Source organism: Nansenia antarctica (assembly GCF_963989245.1).
Source record: "Nansenia antarctica genome assembly, chromosome: 1".
In the NCBI taxonomy this organism is placed as follows: Eukaryota; Metazoa; Chordata; class Actinopteri; order Argentiniformes; family Microstomatidae; genus Nansenia; species Nansenia antarctica.
The window spans coordinates 102571027-102594312 of NC_137674.1; the positions used below are offsets into that span (position 1 = coordinate 102571027).

Below are 23286 nucleotides of genomic sequence, written 5' to 3' on the forward strand. Positions count from 1 at the left end.
AGTGCACCAATCACTACTCTAGCATGCTGCAACTACTAAGGGGTTGGGGTAGGGGGAGAAAGGGGGAGAATCTGACAAGGACAGCACAGTACACAGTACAGAGATGACAAATGACATAAATGACAGCTACTGTTTGAAGAGAATAATAATATATAAACACGCCACAGGCAATCAATCACAACGACGTCATGCAACTAAGTATTTAACAAGTATTTAAACAAGTGTGAAAGTTTTACAAACTAGGCTTGATCTCCGCGACGGGGGGCGCCCGAGGCCCAACCTGCCTGCCCTCCTTCCCACCAGTCCGCCTACTCCTCCTGCTCCTCTCACTGCCGGGCGCCCTGTCCACCTTTGCCCTTACGGACAAGGCCCCGGCCTCAGCCCTCGAGCTTCTGCCAGACCACGACGAGCGCGAGGGCTGAGAGGCGTCCGACAGAGAGGTGCTCCTGGAGGTGCTGTCTTCCTCCGACTGTTCTGCCTTTTTCTCTTCGTCTGACAGGCGGTCGGCCAGCTTTATCGTCTCCCCGCTTATGCCTTTAAAGTACTCGATGGTGCGCTTACATACCTCGCTAGGGTTCTCACCACCTGCCGAGCTGAGCTGTGACCGGCCTTTAACAGGTAGCCTGGAGGGCAACTGAATGGCTATTCTCGCAGACTCTGCCCTCGGAGACTGGGACGCTACCTGCAGTGATATGGAGGAGCCGGTAGCGTTGCTCTTTTTAATGTCTTTGACTGGGATTCTAGACCTGGGCTCTACTTTGGCAATGGCAGGTTCTGCTCTTTTCCTGACCTCGGCTTTGACAACCTGTTTGGGTTTCGGCTTCCCTATCGCTGTGCCTTGTGTGTGAAATGACCATCCTGACGCTTTGACTGGCAACCTAGACTTTGGCTGCTTCGCCTCTGCTTCCTTGACGGCTTCACTCTGTCTTAGTTCAGTCTGAACATTACTGCTTTCCTCTACTCTCTCTACAGAGTCCCTGCAAAACAAAGCTTCAATCCTGCTGGCTTTCTGAAGTGTGGGCTCAGACGACGACTGCAAATTAAACACCACACTGCCACACTGGATGTAGTTGGCCTGAACACTTGAGGCCTCAAGGTTATTGTTGTTATTGCAGTTCTCTGCAGGGTAATCTCTTCTGTCTGACAACGTCGGGTCTGTGTATCTGCTAGACTGACTCTGCACTGACTGAGATTCTAAACTGACATACTCCGGCATTTGACTTCCTGACATCTCAGCTTTACAATCCCCTGAGTCTTTTTTCACAGTAATGGAGGCTGCTATTCCCATCTTAATGGGAGTGCGTAATTTGGGGTCAACTTTAGAGGCTGTGATCGTGCAAGAGGAGGTGGTCTCAGCTACGGTGTCACCAGAGGGGGCATCGGGACAGCCAGTGCCAGTCTGTGCAGGGCTGCACTCTGCTGGTGTGGTGTCTGTGGTGTTCTCTACCTTCACCTTCACCTCTATTGCCCTCTCCCCTGTTTTTGACTGAGAGGTTACTACCCCTGGACTTTTGTCCACTCTCCCCTTGTCCCCTGATTTCCCATCAGAGGAATGCTCACCAATCTGGAAAAATTGAAGCCTTTCTTCCACAAAGTCCCTCTTGCTCATGTCAATTGCACCACTGCGCGTCATCTCAAACATCTTCCCCTCATGGAAGGGGAAAGGGTTTGGCTCGCTAGTCGGTGTGCTCTCGTCAGTTGGAGTTCTAGCTGGGGTAGTGTCTGGAGTGGTGGCTTGCGACTTGTCGTCCACAGATAAACCAAAGGGTTTGGGATCTTCTTCCTTTGCTTTGGCATCAAAGACCCCTTCATCCCCCCCTTTGTTTGACCAAGGATCAAAGTCTAAACCTTTTGTAGCGACAGTTTTAAAGGTAGAGTTTAACTCCTCCTCGAGTTGGTAGCTAAAGAAGCTGTCAGAAAAGCCCGCTCTGTCTCTGTCTGGGTGTCTTCCCTCAAGAGTGTAGATTTTATTCTCATCATCTTCATCTCCTGTATTTTTGTCTGACGAGTTGTTTTTATCCCCTCCATCTTCACTTGGTGTGTTCTCCTCCTCTATGACTTCAAGCTTTGACTGACTAAAGGAACGATCACCTGCTTTACCGTCATTGGATAGGCTGGATGTTTTAGGGTCTTGTTCACTTAACCCATCATCCTCGTCTTGAAGGTCATATCCATCAAGAGAGTCTATTTCAGTGGCATCGGTGTCATGAGAGAACTCAGCAGTTGAGGCAATGGAGCAGTCAGTAATTGACTGATCGTTGCCATTTTGCTCAACCTCGTCAACCTCATCTCCCTTGATAACCCCATTAATGCCCGACTCCTTCTCCTTCTGATTTCCGTTCCTCTCAGGCTTTTTGGGTTTCAGGTTGCGTTTCTTCTCTTCTTCCTTCATTTTGAATGTGTACTTTTTGAGGGGGATAGGATGAAAGACTGACTCGTCGTCGCTAGAATCTGTGTCGTCTGCCCCTGGTGGCACGGGTGACGGTGGCTGCACCCTGATGATTGGCTCTGCCAAGAGGTGCCGATCATGCTCCTCTTGGAGATTGACCTCCATCATTTCCGTCTCGGCCTCTGAGGAGGCACAAGACCCCCTCTTCTCTGGGTCAGACTGCTCAGTTTCTAAAGGTGGGGGTGGGGGGAACTCGATGTATGCGACTCTTTTCTCTTTGGGTCGTTTCATGGTTGCCGTTTCATGATTCCTGTTCGAGGGCTCTGATGAGGTTGGCTTGGTTTTGTCCGGTGGAGACTCCATGAAGATGTAGGTCTTTCCTTCGTCTTCCTCAGATTCCTCTTGGATTGGACTGGGCATGCCCGGCATGAATCCAATCACAGAGTCTGGTGTTCTCGAGGCGAGGCTAGCCTCCTCAGAACTTGGTGTCTCAGGGGTGACAGGACCTTTACCAGAGCTGTCCATAAAAGTCACTTGCTCTAGTGTATCATCCTCTGGAGATGGGGGCTGTTTTTGTTTAACGGCGTAAAACGCTCCCCTAGTCTCGTGTATGGTCCGGCTCTCATGACTCACTATCTTTTTATATGTTCCCAACTGCGCAGAGGCGGTTTCTTTTTCGATTTGCTTGCCCACTTGTATGCTAACATAAACAGGCAATGGTTTTATGTCTTTGAATCCCTCAGTGACAACAACAGGGGTTACTTGGTCCAAGTACTCTACTAGGTCGCTATCAATACCATTACACACTACATTTGACTGGCTACTATCTAAAGAATCTGTGGATTTTCCTACTGATGAGCCGTGAGTAGATTTGTTGGCTTCAGAGCCGCTGTGTAACCGATTTCTAGCTAAAGTAGGTATATGTGACCCTGTCTTTTCACACAGTTTAACAGAGGTATCTAACTTTAATGAAGTGGATTGGTGATTCTCTGAAAAATTAGACTGCATTCTAACAGGAATTTGCGATTCCGAGTTTTTTTTTAGACTGGCATTGCGTAAATCTGCACTATTTGGACTATCTTGGACTACAAGCTCAGTGTAAATTATTTTCTTGGTCGTCTCTTCTTTACTGGCTATTCCATCTCGAAAACACAATGGTTCTCTTTGGGAATCCCTGTCATTTCCATCTTTCAATGCATCATGAATAAAGGTGTGAGAGAGTTTTGACGGTTGGGGTTTAAAGTTGCCATTTCCATGGCCATCCCAAGTCTTGAAGATATTGGTTCCTTCCTGGTCTTTCCCATTTGTGCCATGTTTGGGAGAGGAGGACATGTACCGATTAGTACTAGGACTAACAGGCCCTCTAGCCTCACTATCTAGACATTTCCTTTGACTTCCTGGACTGTCTGGTGCCTTGGGGATATTTGAGCCAGCAAAAACTTGATACACAGGCAGCTTACTGTCCTGTAGTTTTCTAACTGGGGAGCTTGAAGTTTGTCCCCATTGACCCTTTTCTTGCTTTTGTGCCTCTTGTTCAAATTTTAGCCTAACAGCACTTACTTTGGAAGATGACATTTGAAAAGGTTTAGAGGCTTCACCTACATTGCCCTGAGAAATGCCCTCCCCCTGTTTTGTTTTGTCATTATCATTATCTACATGCAGTAGAACTCTTCTCTCTGGGCTGCTCGGTAAGCTAGCACATTTCCTATCATTAGAGCCAAACCTGTCTCTTAACCTTTCTCTGCTCCATTCCTCACCACTACTTCCATTACGATAAGCGGATCTTTCAGGACTGCTGTGGGTAGAGCTGGGACCAGATCGTGTTTCCCTGAAGTCTGACCTGCGGGACTTTTTCTCAGGGGACTGGAGCTCGTCGTTCAGTTTCTCTGTCTTATCACGGAAAAATTGAGACACCTCACTCAACTTTTCCTCTGCTTCCTTCACGGTCCGGTCTACTCTGTCTTCATAAATGAGTTGTTCTCTGTTCTTACCCTGTCTGTCGTCCGTGACACGCATCCAAACAGAATGCTTTGGACTACCCGGCTCTGCAGCGTACTGCAAAAGAGTCAGTTTGTCATAGTTATCATCTATATTTGACATTTTGCTAGATCTTTCTGATGCGTTCTTTGATGACCTCAAAACGTACTCTGTCCTAGATCCAGTAGGCCTTCCCTCACTATGACTACTCCTATCCGGGGAGTGAAAACGAGACCTTTCTCTTAGATACTCTTCTGTGTCAGAGTGAGACAAGTCCGGTCTGTCAGAGAGAAGCATTTTCTCTGCAAAATTGTAGGACTCTCCTCTGACTTCTGACGATTCATCATCATTGTATTCTACAGATTGCTGGCTCAATAGCCTCATGGTTTTGTACGAGTCGTCAGCCATGAGCTGCGCAGAGCTCGGACGACTGTCTTCTTCCTGAGACATGGGTGTGTTTACTCTGGAGGATTCTAGGTAACAGGGGAGTGATTCCTCAGGCTCCTCCTCTTCATGCCGTGAAACACTGTCCATGTCCACCCTATGAGGCAGCTCTCTCATTACACTGTTTCCTTGGTAGAAGTACATCTCCTTCTCTGGGTGATTTTTGGTTTCCCGGATGATGACCTCAGTTGGTTCAGTTTTATTGCCCTTCTCAATGTGAACCTCAATTATTCTTTCAACTTTGGGTTTGGAGTTTTGGTCTTCGAGACCCCTTTGTGAACTTTCATCGTTGCCTGCCCTGTGTTCGAAAAGCCCAGCAATTTCTCTGGACGGATCCCTGCCTGATTGGAAAGCTTTCATGATATCATGCACTGACATTGTTTCTTCAATCCTCTCTGAGGTATTGTCTTTGCTGGACGGTTTGTGGTACACCATTCGGGTAGTGGTTGTGATGTGGGTCTCCTCCTTCACACGCAATCCTTTGCCCACTGAGTCCTCCTCAGGGCTGACTTTCATCTGAAAAGATTTAGTTTGGTCCTGAGGTGAGGCATTTAACCCTTTGGGTTCAGCATCGAGGTATCTGACTGCCCTGGCATCCTCCATCATGTGTTGCTTTGTGTCCTCCGGGGACTCGTAGCTCCTAATGACATGCACAACCTCAGTCCTAGTCTCTGTGATCACAGGTGGAATGGGTATATCCTGAAATAGAGCTTTAGGTCCCATGCCTTCCGCACTCTGGGGGGCAGAGGGAGTCCTTTCACTCCTGGTCTCAAAGCCACTGTCTGAGAGGGGACTCTTGTCCTGGTCATGTGAGATGTCGTCTGGAGATTCTAACATGGTGTCAGGCCCAAATAGCACATCAGCTAGTTTGCAGAGCTCTTTCTCTGAAGCAGAGGAGCGCATGTTAATGGGCGGCATTTTAAGCTTGTGTTCCTGCAGTGCCATGGCAGGTTTTAAAATACGTTTCTGCTTCTCCTCTCCCTCCCTTCTACCCTCATCTGTTCTATGCTTTGCCTCTGCCATTTTGGAAAAAGAGCTGCTACCAACATCATTGGTCAAGTAGTCAACCACTTTCGCGAGGTTAAAATCTCTGTCTGATATGGTCTTTGTTTTGATTTGAGGGACAACTGTCTCATATCTTGGTGGATAACTCCAGTTGCTTTGCTGGGGATCCACCGGCACCTTTGAGAACTGCACCTCCTCTGCTGCACTCTTTTTAAGAGCAGCTTTGCTATCCTTGACTGTATCCTTTATTAGGATCTCACTCACTTTGACCAAGTCCTGTTTCACTTTCTCTACTATCCTGTAAGGCTCCTCATCCTCTATTTTAGCCTCTTTGGGTGAGTCAGACTGGAAACCCTTGGAGGCTGAATTTGTCTCTGTTTGCAAGATGGCTGACATCCTTATCAGGTCCTCTTTCATTTCAGCCACGTCCTTTAGTATCTCTTGGCTGGATGACAGAGGGGATGAAGTTGTGGATTTTAGGGCAGCCGAGGACATGAACAAGGGGGATTTGACTGGTGAGAGAGTTTTGGCAAAGGATGACTGGGCTTGAATATTTGCCTCAGCGGGCATTGTCTTTCGAGGGGACAAGAGGGCCGCAGCTGATTTGGACACCTCTGGGAGCTTTTTAAACTGGGGATCTGGCAACACATTTATAACTGAATACACAGGGACAGTCATGGTGCTAGATGTGACAGAGGTGGTAGAGTTGGGTGGGGACCTTAGGGAGGCATATAGCGAACTGGAGGCTGACGATCTCATAGACTGGTAGGAGGACGAGGCCGAGGAGGACAGAGACTTGAGAGTGCCATAGCCGGCAGAGCAGGAATTAAAAGTCTTCTCAACTTCATCGAAGGCTGCGTTTACACTTGTTGTCGCTAAATTGGTGGTTGCCTGTATCCTTTCCTGTAGGCTGCTTGAGAGTAGGGACGTTGGGGAGGAGGAGCGGTACTTTGTGGGCGACACTGTTCCGTTGATCAGAGCTGCAGCACTGGGAGCACTGTTGGATTTGATTGGTGAGGAGAGGGAGGAGAAGAGGCTCCTGGATGGTCCTGAGGTGTCTGCACTGGACCGGACAGACGAGAGGCCGGGGACAGTTTTTATCGGAGACGATGATACTGTGCCAACAGAGCCGACCATGACAGATTTGAATGGCAAAGTTGAGCTGTACATGTTCAGGGAGGATTTGGGCGAGGCAGGTGGGGTCATGGCGATCGATGATCTCTCCAGCAGACAGCCCCCACCCGTGGTGATGGGAGAGGTTCTAGCGGACAGTGCTGCCAGTCCCTTCACAGAAACAGGGTCTGGTGCACTTTTGCCTGGCGATGAAAGGAGAGTGGAGGTGACCTGAACTGGGTATTGAGCCTGTTGAACTACAGTCTTGATAGGGGATGAGATGGTCCTGTAGGACCTGATGGGGGAGGCTATGTCGCTAGCTGACTTTACTGGGGAGGCCGGTGAGGCGCCTATGTTGGACTTGATGGGGGACGCTGAGGTGATGGACCATACAGATTTCAGTGGAGAGGCATTGGGCGTGTTGGACGACGAACTGGAGAGGGAGCCGAAACCAGACTTGGCTTGCCCAGCGATGGCGACAGGAACAGCCGACCACGCCTGATAAGATCTCGTTGAAAAGACAGGTTTGTAAGCGTAGCCAGTAGACTGTGTTCTCGGCGAGCTGCGATCAGTTGTTTCTTGAATAAGCAAACCAAGGATTTAACGTAAATTCAACAAAAATAATTGAAATAAAACAGAAAAACCAGAGAGAGAAAGTTGAGTTAGTCACAACAATGCCAATCAAATTAGCAGGATAATACAATGGTGAAGTTATGAAATGTGAATTATCATCTAACCAATTGGTAAGGGCGACATGACAAATATTTTTTTGAGATCAATGATCTGTCAAGAAATTGAAAAGATACACGGTATCACACAATGAAGCATATGAAGCAAAACAAAAAGACAAGCACAAAAACAACTACCCAACCATTCTATTGACTTTTGATGTGCTAAGTTTGTTTGCCTCTTTGCTTCAGTGCCTTTTATATGTTTAGTACATATGTTGGTGTTTTCCGTTACGTTTTTTCTTTTTCTTGTTTTCAATGCCAGAAATTACTCCACAACGCCCTTTGAAGAGCTTTGATGCATAAACATAGTCAGGGTGTGATTTTTATGAGGAAAAAAAACACAGGGGGATTAAAGATACTGATCAGTGAGGGGAAATGCCCACATCCTCAGGTGGCAAATCTATCATTTGTAGATAACGTTCACATAATGACACAACATTGATAGTAGTGTATACCCAGTGTGTTTTCTCTTGGAAATTAAATAAGGCCTTGCACAATCACAAAGCCAATAGGTGCCCTCTAAAACAATGAGACATGATTCAAAATAATAATTTAGGAGCACTTCACATTAAGTTGCCCCAAACCTGTAATCACTGTAGTACCACATTGTAATAACAATTTGCTGGTAGAAGTAATAGTAATTACATGATTAATGCAGTTGAGTGGTTTGTGTTATTATACAAGTAGAATAAGGACACTCAAATGTACAATTGTGTACTAACAACCCATACTGCATGAATGCATCACTATGCAATTGCAAACAATACCAATGTGTGTAACATTATGTTAATACATTGAGTTACGAAGTAGATATGGGCCAACCTAATGTGAAATGTCACCAATAAAAATTTAACATGAGTTTCAAAATAATAAATGAACATTTGAATGTTGGAAAGTGTAACTTTAAGCAAATAACAACAAAAACACTTGAAACAAGGAACATATATTTCACAGTATGGGGTGGGAGGGCAAAGTATAAGACACAGTCAACCAAGCGGGTGTATTCTCAGAGATGGCTGTGGATTATGATGTTTTTGATGACAATAATTATGCAAAGTCCTCATATTTCTACACTATGAATGTATGAGCATATCATATATGACGGCAATATCGTACACTATAAGCTTGAAAGAATAAATTGATATTATCTCTCAACTGAGGATTAATGAAAGTAAAAATGTTAAACTCACTCGCTGCAGGATCGGTGAGATAGCTGTAGCGCTTACGCAAAGCTAAGGAAGCAAAGGTATGACGTCGGTCTGGTTTTTCAGTCTGCAACAAACAAAAACAACAAAAAGTATTAAATTATGATATATTATAGATTGTCTCAGATTTTATTTTCTGTATCTTTTGACACTACGGTCAGAATTTATCCCACCTAATGGTTTTGGTATGGAAATAATATCATTCTGCAGTGTGGGTGTCCATGTTGTTGTGTAGAGAACACTGCAGATGATTGTGTTATAAAGTGACCTTCGAGGATGGATGACTAAAAGATTCACGCTTTCCTCTGATTGGCGAGTTTAAGTGTGACCTTGGTGGCATGGTGGCTTACAAGTGCATTTATGAATTAAAGTTTAACGAAACACATGCATCCTTATTAGATTTGGAGTACTCCAATGAAATGTCTCCCAGCTAACATCAAGAATGCAGCTGATATTGAAAATCGATCAGCTAAAGAGGACACACTATCAGTGACTGATGCATCTCGGAACCCAGAGTGTCATCTCTTGATTGAGATTCCTGGGGGGCGTATGAAGTAAACACAGGGCATGGGATGTTGTAAGCGAGTCTCAACCCCCCCTAAAGTGTTCCCTGTTGCCGCTTGTAATGCCCTCCCCGCTCTGCCCTCCCTATCCACCCTGCCATTTGTTTACATCTCAAGCTGTACGTGTTGCACGAAATCAGAGTCAGCTGATGATGTTTTCGACGGCATTATGGCATTATTCGACGGCAAATGAGCAGTGTGCATTCAATTCCCTGTGTGAAAGGAAATGACGGTTGAAATCCCTGCATCCATCCATCCATCCAAGCACCTCCATAACTCGTATTTGTTGATATAATCTGCGACGCTGGTGAAATATACTTGATGGATAACCACCCTTCAGCCCCACTTGCCTTTCATTTCTCTGTCTGACTCTCGATTCATGTAATAAAGCTGTTTTATCAATATGTTGTTACATTGATGATACATTCCGTGATTGCCTCTTAATTGCATAGTAATGCAATTGTTCACTTTTGCACTTGTTTAATAACAAATGCCCCTCAACTCCATTACTATGTTATTGCTACGTTACAACATAATATATTATGTTGTTACGTTGGTAATAACAGCTTTACTGCACAGGGGGAAGGTAATGTATGTGTTAGCTACCTCCTTTTTAATGTGTCAATAAAATAAAAGAGAAAACTCATCTTCCTCTGACTAAATCCTAGTTTATTTCTATATACATATATTTTGTGCAATAAAGGACTTAATGGTAATGAAAGGTATTCCAACACAATCAGAGAAAATAATTTTTAAAAGATTGAGTATTGGTGATATGCAATCAATTTATCCACGTCTATCTTCCATCCAAAAATATCTCCATACCAGGGGAGGCTGGTGGAGGTAGAAATCGGAGGATGGACTCATTGTAATGCATGGAACGGAATGAGGAAATTGAATGAGGAGCCAATCCTCCAATTGTACCTTCACCAGCCTCCCCTGATCTATATCACTCTATCTATCTAATAATACTGTGCAGGGTGTTTTCTACTAGCCTGCTGAACACATATGTGAAGAAAGATATTAATGGAAAAATAAGCTGGGGTGCAGTACACAAATCGCTCCACTAGGCTTGGGATGAGGACAATAATAATAATAATAATAATGAAATCCGTAGAGTAAAAATGTCTTCTCTATTCATGCATTACAATGACTTCACTTCTCACCGATGACTTACAAAATATTCGCGGCAAAAGCTTTTTAAACGCATATAAATTAAGAGAACCACCGTCACACGCAATCATACGATAGCCGCTAGCTAGCTTCTGCAATAAAGCAGCAAGAAATCAACAACAACAATGCAGTCCATGCGATGATGAAGATTCATCTATTTACCTCATCATCAGGATCGGACTCCATGTCCTGTTGGTTCCCAAGATGCATTGCAGGAGAGGAGAGAGATGACACAATGGACAGCGGGGTGGTTTAAAGTGGGTGTGGTGGGGGGTGGACATAAAAAACAGGAAATGAGAATGGAGAGGTTGAGAGGTAGCAAAACATATGGGCTTGGAAAAAGCCATGGAATTCATAGCTTTCAGTCACGTGGTTTCTTCCCTAGCAACCACCAACCTGACGGGCAAAAAGTATCATAGCAACATCGCTCAACATGGCTGCTTACTATTTAGACCACCTCACTCATGAAGAACTATCAAGATACACGACGGTGATAGGAGTGGAGGATTGACACCATTCAAATAGTGTTGGATTCCCTGTCTTCTACTCTATCCGGACACGTTGGAATTATTTTCCTAACCCCCGGAGAATCAAAGTTATTGACCTGCAAAGGGTGCCTCCTTGACCGGCTTTTCCCGTGAATAACACCGGTTATGGAGGTGGTACAAACATAAGACTATTATTGCTAAATTCACCATCAGTATACGGTCATTTTGAGCCCTTAACCACCGCGCTGACACCCCGAGAAGATATACTTTTAATATGAAACTCGATCAACCGGGCGTTCACCGGCTGCTGGACGAAACTCCCAACTCCCGCTGTCAGCGAGGCGAGGGAATATTTATATCCGGGAATTCGCTCCTTGCTGTGTCCACGGTGATAGGAGTGGAGGATCGACTCCATTCAAATAGTGTTGGATTCCCTGTCTTCTACTCTATCCGGACACGTTGGAATTATTTTCCTAACCCACGGGAAATCAAAGTTATTAACCCGCAAAAAGTGGGTTTTGCCCGTAGGTTTTGCCTGCAAAAAGTGCCTTTTGCCCGTCAGGTGGGCGTTTCCACTATGCTGTGACGTCACATGAAAGCTATGAATAGGAGGTATACAAAACCCACCAAAGGCCCAGCAAAGTAGCAAAAAGCGTGGCAACTGAATTCAGAGGTTTTCTTTTGTTTTTTTATGTATGAACACCACATAGTGAAACAAATGAAGTGGCACCTTGAGCCAAGCAAATAAGTCATATACTATATTGTGTGTGTGTGTGTGTGTATGACTGAATGTGTTTTGTGGGAAGACACAATCGGCATGGGCAAAGACACAGATAAAAGACACAAGCAGCAGGCATTCTAAACCAAATTACGTTCAACGTCTCGTTTCTGACAGTACTGCTCTACGTCCTCTACAGTATCTTCCAATTCATTTACATGTGGGGTGACATGATATGGTACCAGAGAAATTACCATTTAAACGCGTAGCCTACCTTCTTATGAGTTGGCAGTGAGATATTCAAATTGCAAATGGCGAGCTGTGGGAGACCTTTAGTGGTTTTCGGCTCTTTCAAGAACGAGAGTCGGCCACATGGTTCTTGGCCCATATCTCTGACCTACGGAGCAGCAGCGAAACAACATACTGATTGATAGCAACCCAACAACTACAGTCTCTTTAAGACATGATGCATTAATGCATTACAGTTTTCCGCATGTCAGCATGTTTGAAGGATGATTATCTCCAGACATAATTCCATAAAGGAAACACATTTACTAGCATGCTCTTATTATACTTAATAAGATTATACTACATCATAGTGCTAACCTTCACGTTGAAAGGAAGCCGGTTCTCTTTGAAGGAGAAAAAGTTGAAAATCAGCTGTTGTCCACTCTTTGTGAGGGGAGATAAGTTGCCATAGCAATCCACGTGGATAGGCTTGGCCTCCAACACCTGTGAAGGGCACATCAAAAAGAGCATGTCGAGTCCGTCAAGCAACCGATGAGGGGCAATGACGACAAGATGACCTGAGTTATCACATCATACTGTATGTGTGGGAGTGTGTGTGTGTGTGTGTGTGTGTGTGTGTGTGTGTTTATTTAAAGTATATCCCTGAACAGAAATCCGACCCACCTCGATGTCTTTGCTCCTGGCCACCTCCTCAAAGTTCTCCTGTTGCTCCAGAGTCTTGTCCACCTTGTCGTCCGTCATGCAGAAGCAGCGCAGGCGGGACTCCACGGGGTCGTTCATTTTGGCGAACACCACAAACTTGGCCAGGTACGGCACGCAGATCAGCTCCCGGTATAACTGAGACGCTAGACTCACCGTCTCAGGAATCTGGTGGCAGTCTGCGAGCCAGAACCTGGGGGAAGAGAGGGGACATTGGAAAGCTGGCTGAGTACAGCTCAATTCATCATAGTTTTGTTTTGTTTGTTGTCCACACTGCTGAATCTATGTGATTTTTGACCACTGGGTTGGGGGTGGTGGGGGAGTGGAGTGATATAAAACTGTGTACAAACTGTCTTTATATAGGTGCAGATACACTAACCTAAACCTAACACATATAGCACGTGGAAGTCTGCCAAAGAAACAGTTCGGTAAGAGGATGGTTGAGTGGTTCATATATACAATTATATCGTTATAAATCTAAATGGTTATGAAACATTTACCCTCATCCGAACCGAATCAAGTGGTTGGGCATATTACTTTCCTTTTTGAGTTTAACGTCAAGAGGAAAAGAAAACACAAACATGTAATGGTTGGATGGCCGTTATATAATACACAGTGCACACGACTCTGAGCTAAATATGTCGCCACCTCTTCCACCCTCTGCTGTGGAATGTCTTAAGCAACTGTCCCAAAAATGTTGCAGAATATTTAAAATCTCTGTTTTTTATCAAATCAAAAGCCTAGCGACTCTCTCAATGATGGCCTCAGTTCCATCAGAGATCCAGAAGCCCTGAGGCACATGACCAGACTAAAATAATCTAATTCCAACAGCCGAGGAGGAGAGCGCTCTGTTAATATCAGTCTCTCCACTGTGGCCACATGATTCCAATCAAGTTAGGGCAGACGTGACTCCATTTACAGTAACTCAACATTCTTGGCAAATTCTCTCTGGCCACTAACAACGCCAAGTCATGCCTCAGTAACATGTTAACCGGCTGTGTGCAAGGCAAGTGTGTGTGTGTGTGTGTGTGTGTGCAAGTGTGTGTGGTGGCCTCACCTGGCTGACACGTTGGTGGTGAAGGAGACGCAGTCGGTGACGAAGGACAGTGGGGTGGTGCCTGTGATGTCCTCCCACTGAGCGGGTGAAGTACCCCCTGGATAGACAACAATCCCCCCCATCCCTCATTATCCACCTACTAACACACACCTGCTACACTCACGCCCAGTGGCATGGAGCTTATAAAAAAAAAAAAAATCATTGTAAACACATATTACAGGAAATAGGTTCCCAGCTGCTTCTTCTATGGTGATTATGAGTCATTCGCTGTGTGGGAAACTGTTCTCTTATCTGACAACTAGATCTCTCTATGACTCCTTCAGGCTTTCCCGGAACAATTCACACAGATCGGCAATTGAAAGTAGAAATCAGCTTGAGTTGGGCGAAAAAATCCCTTAGCTGCCACTGGTAAATCCCTTGTTTCTTTGAACTTAGTTAATTCACAAATGAGAAGGGTGCGTTTAATATTTGATGGTGCTTTGTTTTGTTCTGAAAAAGAGAAATCCACAGTTTGGACATCCTGTCAATCCCTTTAGCTCAACGTTGTTCAGTAAAAGCCTGCTGAACTTGCCTGTGATGCTACAGAGGAGGCGCAGACAGGGGGTGGAGTCCCCTCGGTGTCCAATGGGGGCACCCTCTGCTGATCTGGGCGGCACAGGGATGGTCATGGTGATGGGCTTGTGGAACTTCCTCCTCCTTGGCTCCACGGTAACTATGGGGCTGAAGGTGGCTCTGTTGCCAAGGATGTTCCTCACCATGTCGTCAGGAACGGGCTGGGCCTGGACAAGGGTGACGGGAGGACCACAGGAGAGGTAAAAGATAGAAGTAAAGAAGTATAATCTTGACAAAAGACAAATTGGTTATTTTGTCAAAATATAGTACAGCCTTAAAGACAGACTCTGCAATATCATGGAGCCACTCAATAGCTAATAAATAAAGCTCAATCAATAATAAACCAACAGACCTGCTAAAGATAAAAGTCATTGAATTGGAGCACAGACCTGCAGGCCAACACGGATCTTCTTGGTGAGCGCCCCCTGTGGGAAGGAGGCCTGAACCATGGGCACGGTCATACTGGACAGGACTCCGCCCTCTGGACCCATGTGGTTGCTCTCCTGCTTGATCCTGGACACCACCGCAAAGTACTGGGGGAAGTCCCTGGTGATGATGCGACAGATACGTTTCTTTTCCAGCTCTGCAGGGCTGTCCAGATCTGTTGGGGGAAACAGATGGATTAATGATTCTCCATGTCTCAATAAAATCTCCCCTGTATAAAGAAATACAATTCAGTGTCTTGGAGAAGCCATTTTAGTAACAGCAGTGGTGATGAGTTGGGGGTAACCTACCCTCGTCCATTCCATTCAGAAGCACAGTGGGGTCGTCTGGTTTGCAGTCGTACTGGTGTTCCTTCCACGTGTCACCGTTGTCGCTCCTGAGCACGATCAATTCCCTCTCCTTGCCCCTCATGGAGCCAAAATGGGGAATCTCCACAATCACAGGTCTAGAATGGAAAAGAGTATTTTAGAGCCACAATGGTGGATCTTCACATGGGAATACCAATAAGAGCAAAGAGCTTGGTGAAGAGAGACACAAAATAAAATATAAAAGAAAACTAATTTAAAAACTAACAATCTGCTTTCTTCCTTTCTCTAGCACTGTGAATGCTGATGGCACTTGTTCTTATCAAAGGTTTTACTTACAGTGACTAATGACTGTAGTTGATTAATTTACTTTACACAAATGTACTTAAGTCGCCTTGGATAACATCGTCTGCTAAATGACATAAATGTAAACGTAAACCAAAGGGAAGAAAGAAAAGTGAAGAACCTACCCCAGAAACTGGGCTCCAGCAGGGCCGACCTCCACCAATCGACTGACCAGACCCTCTCCCTCCACCATGGGCGGTGGGTACGCCAGTTTGTGCCTCTTGGCCAGGCGGCAAGTGATGCGTGTGGGCGCTGTGCATTTCCGGGGCGGAATGATGATGCGCATGCCGTTGTGCCTACTGCCCCTCATGGACCCCCCACGGGCGTCCACCATGAAGCTGACCAGGAACCTGCCCGTGCAGAAATAAGTGTTACGCGGGACTAGGAAGTAGGGATGCGGGGGATAAGAGAGAGAGAGAGAGAGAGAGAGAGAGAGAGAGAGAGAGAGAGAGAGAGAGAGAGAGAAAGGCCACTGACACAAGTGAGGACGAATCCCATGCTGTGAGCACCGTACACCCAAACACTCCGAAAAAGAGGAACAACAACAGGAGAGAGAAAGAGAGAGAGAATGAGAGAGAAAGAGATAGAGAGAGAGAGAGTCGAGAGAGAGAGTCGAGAGAGAAGAGATGGCGCTTTGAGTTTTCAAACCTGGCAGATCTCACCTCTGACCTCTAGCACGGCTCAGACTCTGAACTAACGTCTTCAACTATACTCAAGACGCTGTCCAGGCTAAAGACCTAGGTGGTCTAGTTCAAGTTTAGGGCACAAAAGGTGAGTCTCCTGCCAAGCTCAATCACTCTGAAGCTGTGATCACTGATCAGTGACCGATATTCAACACCTTCACAAATGTTTCACCCCAGGTCAGAACTACATGACTTCACAAATGAAGATGATGTGTTAAATATGTGACATGTTTCGTTCTGAAAAGGCAAGTGCACACACACACACACTGTGGGCATCCTGTTAGTAATAGTGCAAACTGGACACCCGTGTAGTATTAGCAGGCTACCAACAAACAAGAGAGGTGACAGTTGATATGCCTTGTACCAAACCGGCTGTTAAAGTGCAATAAAAACATAAAACCCAAAGATACAGGAACCATCATAAAGATACCCTACATTTCCATTCTGTGTTAATCTAGAGTAACTAGGTTGTTACAGGAGCTACCTGAACTGTGTACAGTCTCCTCTACAGTAAGTGTGGGACTCTTCACATACCTAGTATGTGTGCCTATGCCTAGCCTCATATAGGCCTATGTGTTGCACTTGAAAGAGACCAGACCACACCGATGACATGAGGACACAGAGAGGGAGAGAGAGAGAGAGAGAGAGAGATAGAGAGAGCTAGAGAGTAGGAGTGAAACTGTGACATCACTGTGACATCACGGTGACATCACGGGATACAATCATCACCTGGAGTCATACTGAGGAAGCGGGGAGGACAAGCTGCAAAATAAAAACCAAAACAACGCAGGAGGCAAAAAAAAAAAAACTTGATTTAGTATCACAGGCACAATCAATACGCTTTCTCAGGATCTGATGCATTTTGCCGTGAAAGGAAAACAAAAGGACAAGAACTATGGGGGTGAAATCAAGGTAAATGTAAAAAATGGAGGGCATTGTAAAGAGGCAAACGTCCATGAGCTGCTTTTGACATAACGTAGAACAAAAAAGGAACGTAGAACAAAAAAGGAAATGGCATTCCTGCACAAGTAATTAATCATAATACATTTCATGACATGCTATGCAAACACGGCAGCATTCATTTGAAAGAACAAAGTGCACTTTTATGACATTGATTATTTTGTATTAAGAATAGAGCAACCAAAGTACAAGACATCAGCATTTGACCCCAACCCAGTTGGCTGTATGAGCAACAATTAACTACTTCAGCTAGGACCTCACTACAGTATTTCACTGTGGACAACTGCTAGCTAGGCCAGGAGTGGTAAATTAGAAGAGTTGAGCAAATGAAATTACTGGAGGCTTCCAAGTCCCAAACATTCCTTCCTGATTTACTGAATATTGATGATATTATTGGACTAAGAGATGTAAGTGGGGTGGGGCTAACAATAACTCAATTATACAAAAATACAAGACAAAAATAACAAAAAATGTTCAGCCCCAAAACATTGTGCCTACTCTCAAGTAAAACAATACTACCACACATTTAGAAAATCTCTCTCTTGAATTGGTTTAACCACAAAACTTTCAGTATGACTAAGAAGTTTCACGTTTGAAATAGCAGTATCTATTCAGTTCTAATATGTTTAATCTAAGCTAGCACTACTTGTCAGATTGGCCAGCCAGCCAAGCACACGGTTGCCTGGCAACTTGCTCCATAGGTTTGTGTGTTTTAGAGACTATTTGAGTCTCCATCAGTGTTAGCCAATAGTAAATGTCCCCCTTCATTGGCACCACTCTTCTGATATACCAGTCTGGCTAGATGTATTCAGCTAACACGGAGAGTAAACAGTATCACCATCCAGTGTCTGCAGCATTAAGCCCTGCCTGGTGTTGTAGGTTTATTGTAGGTCCCTGGCTCTTATTGTTTTATTGTTTTTAGTCCTTTTATCTTCTCTTTTAACTTTACCATATCTTGTATTGCATTGTATTGTGTGCATCTTATTTATTTCCTGCATTTTATCTATTTTACAACTGTGAAGCACTTTGGTTCAGCACTGCTGCATGTAAACGTGCTATATAAATAAAGCTGACTTGACTTGACTTGACTGGTGTGATTGTGGTGCAGCTCAGAGGGCCGGGGTTCTTACCCAGAGTGGATGGGACTGGACACAGTGTTGCTGTGGTCCATGGTGTCAGGGGTCCAGCTGTAGCGTCTCAGACACTCTGTGTCGTAGTCCCGAGTCACGGCCAAGTGCTTAGAGAGGAGAAGGAGAGGAAAAGAGGAGATGGGGAGAGAAGGAGGGGAAGGAAAAGAGGGAGGAGGAGAGAGCAGGTAAATCAGATTAATCATTAAGAAGACTAACCATCAAACATTACCCTGACCATTTATTTATTTAGGATTTGCACACACACAATAAGAAATGAAAGACAAAATGGAAAGAAAAAGGCAAATTGTGCAGGTCGGTGAAGAAACCCGGTAGGGCTTGTTGAGAAGCCTCCCCTCAAAAGTAACAGAATAAAATAACAAAATGTAATAGAAAATATATCGAATATTAATAATGAAATCAAACAAAACGTTACATTATTGTTGGCTAGTCTAAAATATGCATTGTGAGACAGATGTTACATTTTTAATTTATGAAAATATGTCATTCCTTTAAAAGGAATATTAAGACAGTTGCTCTAAGAGATATTTCTTTTTTTTCCTTTGACACCTGTAACACGACACATGCAAATGCAAACTGATGGACCTTTTCAAAGTAAGAAATGTGAAAGTTCCAAACAAAACAATGGTTTATTTTTGTATGAAAATGAATCATGGGAGTTCGTGGTGACCAAATGTAGCATGGGATAATGCAAGAAGTATTAATGTACCCCACTAAGACCAGTACTAATGAATGACATGAAAATATGTCTACAGAGGCCTAACAAACAGACAAACAAACAAAGACAAAGGACCAGATGGAGAATGAGCAGAGCACAGCCATGAAGTCACACCTTATTGAGAGGGTCAACCAAGTAGGAAATGTCTTTACAGACACTCTGCAGCTTAAGAGAGAAGAGAGACAGATCAGAAACCATAGACAAGACTTCCTCTCATTTAGGAACCAGAGATAAACCAGGAGATGACAAGCCTCATCGACAGAAAGTACAGTATGGAGATAATTCTCCACAGAATGTCATATTTTTTCCCAACTCCTGGACATTGTCTGGCAACTCAAACTGGAGTGAGGTTGCAGTCACTGCAGTTGCTTGGCCCATAGGATCCCTAGTTCCTTGGCAAACATCACAACAAAGCAACTTTCAGTAGAAGTCAATCTGATAGTGACCTAAACATCACAAAACACCAAGGAGACCAAATTGAGGGATCATATGATGGCATCAAACAGATATTAACTACAGTTTTGACTGTTGTTAACTTGGTGCCTCAAAACATGGTGGGAAGTACAGGGCTCTTGTGTTGAATTAACTATCAAGTTGTGGGAAAGAGTGAGAGAGCTACTTTTTTGCAAGTGTTCTCATACAAGGGCCAAAACATTTGCTTATATAGCAGTAGAGGTGGAAGAACTTATGCATATTTCTGCCAACTATAGTAACAAATCTTGGGAATTTGTTGGTTGATGATGAAGTTGCAAATACTGTTTACAGAACAGCGCATCAAGTTACTTGAGTTGCTGGTCATTTCCTGTTTTAGCTCCTGAATCCTCACCACCACAACATGTTCTTAGATAAACATTGGCAAACATTTCCCCAAGACGGCTGGGAAGCCTTATGAGACGGCCGGGATGTTTAACTAAAGCCCTTAGACTAGGTGTCTTCCTGTTCATGGCCTGTAAGTGCATAAAATAAACATTCACTAAAATAATCCCCAAAAACGCGACAAGCTACTCGCAAAGATACGTTGACCTTGATCGGAAAAAAGAGAAATCCATCATCCAACCCATCTGTCAAAGTTAACCAAGCGAGAGAGAGAGAGAGAGAGAGAGAGAGAGAGAGAGAGAGAGAGAGAGAGAGAGAGAGAGAGAGAGAGAGAGAGAGAGAGAGAGAGAGAGAGAGAGAGAGTGGTGTTAGAATCTAAGAGGTACATACTGTGTCCTTGGTGGGGGCCAGGATTTCCTCGATCATCATGCTGTCCCGTGCGTAGGAGCTCCTGTTGAGGGTGTTGGACCTATCCGAACTGAAGGAGCGGAGGCTAAATGTTACCACGCAACACCGCGGGTGACAATGTACGGGCAGGAGAACAAAAACAAACAAAAGTAAAAAGAGTCCATTACTACATGCAACCTCCAGGGAACCAAACAGTGTAGAGTAGAGAGGAAGATTAGAGTGCCCACAGCCAGGGACAGAGAGGTGTTATTCAGAGATGGAAATAGAAGAGGGAGTTCAGTCTGTTTTTACTGGGAGGGAGATAAAGAGAGGGAGGGGAAGAGTGTATCTTTGTGTGTGTGTGTGTGTGTGTGTGTGTGTGTGTGTGTGTGTGTGTGTGTGTGTGTGTGTGTGTGTGTGTGTGTGTGTGTGTGTGTGTGTGTGTGTGTGTGTGTGTGTGTGTAAGAGAGAGAAAGAGAGATAGCAGGTATGGAGGTGTGTTAAGTGTCTGTGTGTCTTTTTGTGCCCTCCGAATTCTACCTCCACCACCCTTGCCTGGACCAGATGTATCAGAATACATGAACACTGAATGAGTTATTGCTCCTAAACTACAAACAAACACATATTTGTGAATAGGACTGCAGAGCACAGATGATATAAATGTCTAATCTGAGGTTTTAACCAAATGTCAAAGACTTCAATTCAATCTAATCGGATTATTAGGAATAACTAAATAAAAGAGTCCACAAATGTAGTCTCGAATAGGTTATAACTCATCTATTTTGTACTCAGGAGGTAATATAATCAAACGAAACATTAGGTTAAAGATGGTCTAAGATTGTCTGTATCTAAGTTTGGTGGATGACCTGGATCTGTTTTAGATTGGGTCTGTTCCTGTCTATCTCAGTCTTGCTGCGGTCTGCTAAGTGAGTGCTGGTGAGTTCGCCTGCTTTTGCAGACACACACTGACAATACGCAGTAGGCTGCTCTCCTCTGGGTGTTTCTCTTACTTACTTCTTACGTGTGTGCGCGTGAACCTAGTGTAACTGTATGTGTTAACCCATGTGTTAACCCAAACCTATTGTAACTGTATGTGTGTGTGTGTGTGTGTGTATGTGAACTGGGTATCTGTGTGTGTGTGTGCGCACTGTATATCTGTGCATGTTTGTGTGAACTGTGTATCTGTGTGTGTATCTGTGTGTGTGTGTATCTGTGTGTGTGTGTGTGTGTGTGTATGTGTGTGTCCAGAGAGGGAGAGAAACTGCACAGCTCAGCAACATTGAGTGGGCATGCTATTCAGCAGAGAGAAGCGCTTTATTCAGCACTGCTGCTGAAGTTTCTAAGCAACTACACAGGGCCTGAATGAAATGTCATCGCAGCACTGCTTTTTCCCCTCTGTCTGTCGTCCTTCTAGAGTTCACTCTCCACAGTTCCCCCTCGCCAAGTCCTCACGTTTTTTTTTCTCTTCTCCCTCTCACAAATTAAATTCCATTCTGTCTGATTTGCAAAGCAATTCTTCTTCTTCTTTTTTTTTACGATTGAACTTTCACGATGCACTTAGCTAACGGAAGTCTCCTCTCTCCCTCCTCTCTTTCACTCACTCTCTCCCTCTTTATAATCACTCACTTTTAATATCACTCTCTTCTAACTTTCTCCTCTTTTACCTCTTTCTGTATCATTCCGTTCCTCTACCTCTCTATTTGCTTGTCAGTGCTGTTCCTCATCACTCATACTCATTCCCCCGCCCTCTTTCAATCTCAGACTCATTGTTATTTGATAATAACAACAGAGCGAAAATGAGATTTATTGTGGTTGTGTGTGTGTGTATCATTGTCCTGTCATCTATTAGAGAGATCTAAGGTGAGCCGTGTGTGTGTGTCCGTGTTTCATTGATGTGTCATTCGTCAGACTGATCACAGGCTATTCAGTACAGTTTAAGTCAACAAGCCTTCTTTGGCCTTGAACTTTCCATCTCTGCATACCAGAATGGGTCATCCTAAACTAGGACGTTTTTGAGGAAAACCAGGATGTTTTTGAGGAATACAACTTTTTCCAATCATTTTATAGGCTCAATCGGATGCAATACTGATTGAATAGTATGGAGTGTAACATATTGATCCCTGGAAGTTACATTAAGTGGCAACACAAAAAAGAGCCACCTTTAACCAGACGATACAAAACTGAGGGTTAATGAACACAGCTCAAACCAAATAACCAGTCGCTACATCACACAAAACTGTCACCTTCATTTTCTCATTTATGTTACAACTACCGCTATTGATAACTTGGGTTATGTACTAGCCTACTTGGTATTTTGGAAAACACGATGAGGGATTTATATTGACTGATGAGAAAATAAGGTGAAAGTATGGGACAAAAATATATTAGTGAGCTCAATATAACTTGACCAAAATAAAAGGACTGACACCAAACACGAGAACCATACAAAGATGAGTAAGGGGTCATGAAGTCACATCGTACGGCGTGGATGGGGGTTACGGGAGGGGAACAAAGACAGTGATTGCAGGGGAGGCTGGTGGAGGGAGGCAGCCACCACCACCAACCTCTCCATGGTGATTGTGCCATCAGCTCTTACCTGATCCTAGGGCTAGAGTGAGAAACAGGCAGAGTGCGAGAAAAAAAGAAAAAGAAAAGAAAGATAGAAGAGAGTAAAAAGCAAAGTATTTGTAGGACTTTAAAAGCAGAGGTGCTGTGGGTCTTTTTTTCCATGACATTGATGTTGTTCTTTTGCATTGGTTATGCTTCAAGACTGAGCTCATACCATTGTGTTGTGTGCACATTGATACTGCATGTGAGTGTGTTGTTAATGTGTGTATTTATGTGTATTGGTGTTTGTGTGTGTGTGTGTGTGTGTGTGTGTGTGTGTGTGTGTGTGTCTCATGAGTGTGTAGCCCAGTCTGAAAGCAAACCATGCAAGGCCAATGACATGGTTAAGAAAAAGTAAAGAGTTGCTCAGCATCATTCATTCATTAATCAATACAATATTTCACTGAGCCAATACAGCACAACAGCCTTGCAGTCATGTCAGCAACACAT

General features: G+C 44.3%; 1 protein-coding gene across 1 annotated transcript in view; it reads right to left on the minus strand.

Annotated features, from left to right (window-relative positions):
• The window catches only part of ank3a (ankyrin 3a), a gene marked incomplete at both ends in the record, with an annotated part of 91941 nt that overhangs the window by 2303 nt on the left and 66352 nt on the right, over positions 1-23286 (minus strand). Inside the window, 13 exons of the mRNA XM_080550313.1 lie at positions 8850-8931; positions 10763-10789; positions 12081-12203; positions 12413-12538; positions 12719-12947; positions 13812-13908; positions 14383-14590; positions 14813-15024; positions 15158-15312; positions 15643-15867; positions 18291-18397; positions 19141-19191; positions 20233-20335. Coding sequence (XP_080406439.1) covers positions 8850-8931; positions 10763-10789; positions 12081-12203; positions 12413-12538; positions 12719-12947; positions 13812-13908; positions 14383-14590; positions 14813-15024; positions 15158-15312; positions 15643-15867; positions 18291-18397; positions 19141-19191; positions 20233-20335 — 1745 coding nt within the window. The remainder of the gene's footprint in view (positions 1-8849; positions 8932-10762; positions 10790-12080; positions 12204-12412; positions 12539-12718; positions 12948-13811; positions 13909-14382; positions 14591-14812; positions 15025-15157; positions 15313-15642; positions 15868-18290; positions 18398-19140; positions 19192-20232; positions 20336-23286) is intronic.